This window comes from Myotis brandtii, unplaced genomic scaffold (genome assembly GCF_000412655.1).
Source record: "Myotis brandtii unplaced genomic scaffold, ASM41265v1 scaffold634, whole genome shotgun sequence".
Classification (NCBI taxonomy): Eukaryota; Metazoa; Chordata; class Mammalia; order Chiroptera; family Vespertilionidae; genus Myotis; species Myotis brandtii.
The window spans coordinates 1,667,996-1,672,587 of record NW_005370427.1 but is presented as its reverse complement, the minus strand read 5'-3'; the positions used below and the strand labels follow the sequence as shown (position 1 = coordinate 1,672,587).

Below are 4,592 nucleotides of genomic sequence, written 5' to 3'. Positions count from 1 at the left end.
CCTCATTCAAGATGGTCCTTTTCACAAACAGCAGACAGTGCCGGGGGCACCAGCCCGAGGACACAGCATCGTCTGCCTCTGTTTAAACATGTCCCATTCCTCCCTTGAGTTGTGTTCTTTTTACCCCATCAGGGAACAGACCTGGGCTCTGTCCTGTCACAGACCACCCCCTGTGAAACAAAGTCCCAGCATGCACAGAGACCGACCTGGGCTCCCTCCCCATACATCACTGATGCCCAGCACCCCAACTCGCAACCTCCTCACCCCACTGCCCCTTCTCTGCAGGGTCTCAGCTGGAGCCACCAGCTGGAAACGTGCCCCTCCATCCCATGTGATTGGTTCTCAAATGCCATGCCTGGAACGCTGGCACCCCAGATGCACAGTAACCGGCCCCCCACCACGGGACACCGCCACCACCTCACAGCAGTTACTGCTTCTGCCTTGTTATTTGTGAAGAATCTGTGTATTTAAGTTGTCACATGGTCACGTCATTGGCACTGAGAGCCGAGACCAGTCGTGTTCACACGCGTACAGCTGGTGGGAGGGCAACACCCTAGGTGTTGTGCGCTGCGTCTCTGAAACGCTCAGTTCTTGCCACTGAACTCTGCGAGCAACTGTGCGGCTTCTCTCTGTATCTAAAACGGAAAGACAGACGGCACAGCAGAGATCAGCTTGTGAATTCAGGGTCGCCGTGGACTGCAGTTCTGTGTCCATACCCAGGACGGCAGGTCGTCGGGACAGAATGTCTGGGCAGTGCCTGGGGAGGCGTTCAGACTTCCACAGAACACCCCCCTCCCCCGCCCGTTCGTCACACAGGAGTGACGGGATTGCAGCAAGGAATTCATAACGTGCTGATAGTAACTAAGCATTTGCTGTGCAGAGCTTAGCACAAATGTCAGTGCTTCACGTCTGAAACGTGCACCACTGCTTCCAACAAGCTGCACCACACAGCGAGGCTGGGCCTCGCCTCCCGCCTCCCGCCGCTGCGGGCGCACCTGCTTGTCCTCCTCGGTGCGGGTCGGATAGTCCTTGGCCTTCAGCAGCCAGAACGCAGCGAGCTTTTTGTTCTGTAGCTTCAAGTATGTCTTTCCTAAGAGAAGCAAGTTTTTGCTGTAGAAGTTTGGATCCACTGTTCACAAGAAAGAAAAATTTATCTCAGGCACAATCGTATTGCTCTTATTTTTACCACCCGCCCCCGACAGGCTTCCTGTTGGGGGTCTGAATTCCAGTTACCTGTGTGGTGAATAAATGACTATCCAACTGGGAACTTCCTGTTCATCTGTTCCTACCTCCAGACAATGTCACAGCTAATCCGGAGCACCTCTGGGTGCGGCTCCCGCTGCGCACTCTCACTCGCGGCCTTTTCTATGCAGGCGCTGGTCCAGGCTCCCAGCACAGGGCCTTCTCCCAGCTCACCTTACAAGCTAGAACCTAACATGCACTCAGCACGCGTGAAGTCATGACCACACACACACACACACACACACACACACACACACAGTACACGCCAGGCTAGCTTGTGCTGGGTGGGGCTACCCTTAAGCACAGATCAAACACAAGCTCTGCTCTTTGGGAATTTATAATGAAAAGGCCAGAGAAACAGGAGCATGATGAGTGTGCTGAGCAGGGAAGAAGGCGCCAACAGGTGTGAGCTGTGAAGTGCGAGGAGACACAGGAAGAGCCGCTCCCTCGTGGAGGCTGCACGGGCTGCGGCGGAGCAGGGTTGCGCAGGAAAAGGAGACCCGTCCTGCTGAGGGAACCCCCAGCACCACGTCTACCAATGAAAGTGGGATTCCTTACAGGTCCCCTCTCACCTGGGCCCTCGGTGCTCACATCCCACTTCTTCCTGGTGGCTGACCTCCGTCTGCTCCTTACCCCGTTGTCCTACTTCCTTCGCACAGACTTAGGGGCATCTGCCCGAGGCTGTGCTCACTTCCTCCCGTGACCCACACTCCTTCCTTCCTCTCTTGCTCAGCAAAGCGGCCCAGAACAGGCCAGCCAGCCCCACCTTCCCTGCAGGTAGCCTCAGAGGCACCGAGCACTCCGCTGCAGCAGGGCCCTGGCGGGGAAGTTAAAGTCTGAGGAGAGAGGAGACTTCTAGCCCAGACATGGCCAGGAGGAAAGGCGCCTCACGGGCCTTCAAGGTAAAACGCGGAGACGGCCACTCCCGGGGATTATTTTAGCTCCAGGAGAGTAAGCCCACTGTTTCCTCAGTCCCGGCAAACCTCCCCACTAACGCCCTTCAGGAAACTTCACTCCTAGGCCCCATTCAGAGACGGAAAACCCCATGAGGTGGTGGACAGAGGCCATAAGCGAGCCAGAGCAGCTGTGTGACAGACAGAGACATTCTGACAATTGTTCAGAAAAGCTGCCTTCTTATGCTTTGCTGTCCTGAGAGCCTGGAACAAGTCCTTCCGAGCAGGCTCACAAACCTAATTTTCTGAGTAAGTTTTGTAGAAATACACCTGCATTTTTTTTGGTGTATTTGGTAACATGCTATGTGTCCCTGACTTCTGTGGTTTTAACTTAGAAGGCCTGGGGAGGGGAAGAGAGTGGGGGCACAGAAAGGGGGACATCTGTAATACTTTCAACAAAAAGATACATTAACAAAAAGGATAAACACAGGACAGTGGGGCAGTGAGTGTGGAGGCTGCCATTTCCTCAGAACGAGAGAGGCACGAAATGCCGAGCGGCCGGGATGAAACTCCAGGGAACCAGGCGGCCAAGTCAGGCGTGCGGCCCGGAGCCCAGAACCAGCAGCAGGGCCACTCCAGAGTGCGGCAAGGCCCACTCCTTATTTCATTTTTAAATCCGCACTCACGGATGTGTTTCTTATTGACTTTAGAGAAAGGGGAGGGGGGGGAAGGGGGATGTCGATCGGTTACCTCCCTTACAGGCCCCGATCAGGAAATTAAACCAGCAACCTGGGCGTGAGCCCTGACAGAATCCAAGCTGCCACCTTTTGGTGCATGGAGCATGTTCCAACCAGCTGAGCACACGCCAGGGCAGCGGGGCCTACACCTTACTCAAGTGAATAAAACCTTTAAAGACTGTTTGATAAAGCCCAGTACAAAGGTGTGTCAGGATAAAGTATCTTTGTTTTAAAATTCCTAACTATATAATAAAAGCCTAAGCGACCATTACAGCAGAATGACCAGAACGACCGGTTACTATGATGCACACTGACCACCAGGGGGCAGATGTTCAACGCAGGAGCTGTTCCCTGGTGGTCAGTGTGCTCCCACAGGGGGAGCGCCACTCAGCCAGAAGCTGGGCTCACAGCTGGCAAGCGTGGCGGCGGTGGCAGTGGCAGGAGCCTCTTCCACCTCCGCAGCAGTGCTAAGGAGCAGCGAGCAGGCGGTAAGGAGCAAGGGTTCCCGAACTGCGAGAGGGATGTCCAACTGCTGGCTTAGGCCTAATCCTCGTGGGGAGCCTAAGCCGGAGGGCGGACATCCCTGAGGGGTCCCAGACTGCAAGAGGATGCAAGCCGGGCTGAGAGACACCTCCCCCTCAGTGCACAAATTTCATGCACCGGGCCTCTAGTTATATATAAAGCATTCACATAATTTTAACTATATTAGTATCTGAAATAAAAAATATTTTACCTTGCTCTGCCTTTTGGAAGTAGCCTAAGGCCTGTAAAAACACAAAGAATGCAAACATAATGAAAAGGATTAAAATAGATTCAATATTTAAAAATGTTCTCAAACTCTATTCCTATTTTACATACAAGCAAGGAAGTAGATGAAAACCCCTTAAAATAACAGCCCAATCACCAACAGTAAGCGTAACATAGCACTCAAGGCCCTGAGCACAGAGCACATGGGCCCTCGAGCCCCAAGGTCCCGGGGGGGCGGTGGCAGGAGCCTCTTCCACCTCCGCAGCAGTGCTAAGGAGCAGCAAGCAGGCGGTAAGGAGCAAGGGTTCCCGGACTGCGAGAGGGATGTCCAACTGCTGGCTTAGGCCTAATCCTCGTGGGGAGCCTAAGCCGGAGGGCGGACATCCCTGAGGGGTCCCAGACTGCAAGAGGATGCAAGCCGGGCTGAGAGACACCTCCCCCTCAGTGCACAAATTTCATGCACCGGGCCTCTAGTTATATATAAAGCATTCACATAATTTTAACTATATTAGTATCTGAAATAAAAAATATTTTACCTTGCTCTGCCTTTTGGAAGTAGCCTAAGGCCTGTAAAAACACAAAGAATGCAAACATAATGAAAAGGATTAAAATAGATTCAATATTTAAAAATGTTCTCAAACTCTATTCCTATTTTACATACAAGCAAGGAAGTAGATGAAAACCCCTTAAAATAACAGCCCAATCACCAACAGTAAGCGTAACATAGCACTCAAGGCCCTGAGCACAGAGCACATGGGCCCTCGAGCCCCAAGGTCCCGGCGCAGCCTCACCCAGAGAAAGGAGGCCGTGGGCAGCTCGCTCTCCTCTCTCTTCTTCAGTCCCAGCAGGGAACACCCTGAAAACTAGACAAAGTGGAAAGCTGCGTTTCCTCAGTGACACACTGGTTCTACCAGGGAGTTTTTAAAGTTCTTTATTATTGAAACTAGAGGCCCGGTGCACAAAAATTTGTGCA

At 52.8% G+C, this 4,592-nt stretch overlaps 1 protein-coding gene across 5 annotated transcripts in view; it reads right to left on the bottom strand.

Moving 5' to 3' along the window:
• Window positions 1–444: 444 nt before the first annotated feature.
• The window catches only part of RMDN1 (regulator of microtubule dynamics 1), a 39,951-nt gene continuing 35,803 nt past the window's right edge, over window positions 445–4,592 (bottom strand). For 3 of the 5 annotated variants that reach the window (XM_005880347.2, XM_014528457.1, XM_014528460.1), the window contains exons 8-10: window positions 3,606–3,636; window positions 996–1,129; window positions 445–635 (exon numbers count right to left, since the gene is read on the bottom strand). In XM_005880347.2, coding sequence (XP_005880409.1) covers window positions 585–635; window positions 996–1,129; window positions 3,606–3,636 — 216 coding nt within the window. In that variant the 3' untranslated portion in view covers window positions 445–584. Of the gene's footprint in view, window positions 636–995; window positions 1,130–3,605; window positions 3,637–4,155; window positions 4,187–4,592 lie in introns of all 5 variants that reach the window. The other 2 variants (XM_014528458.1, XM_014528461.1) reach the window with 2 other exon arrangements.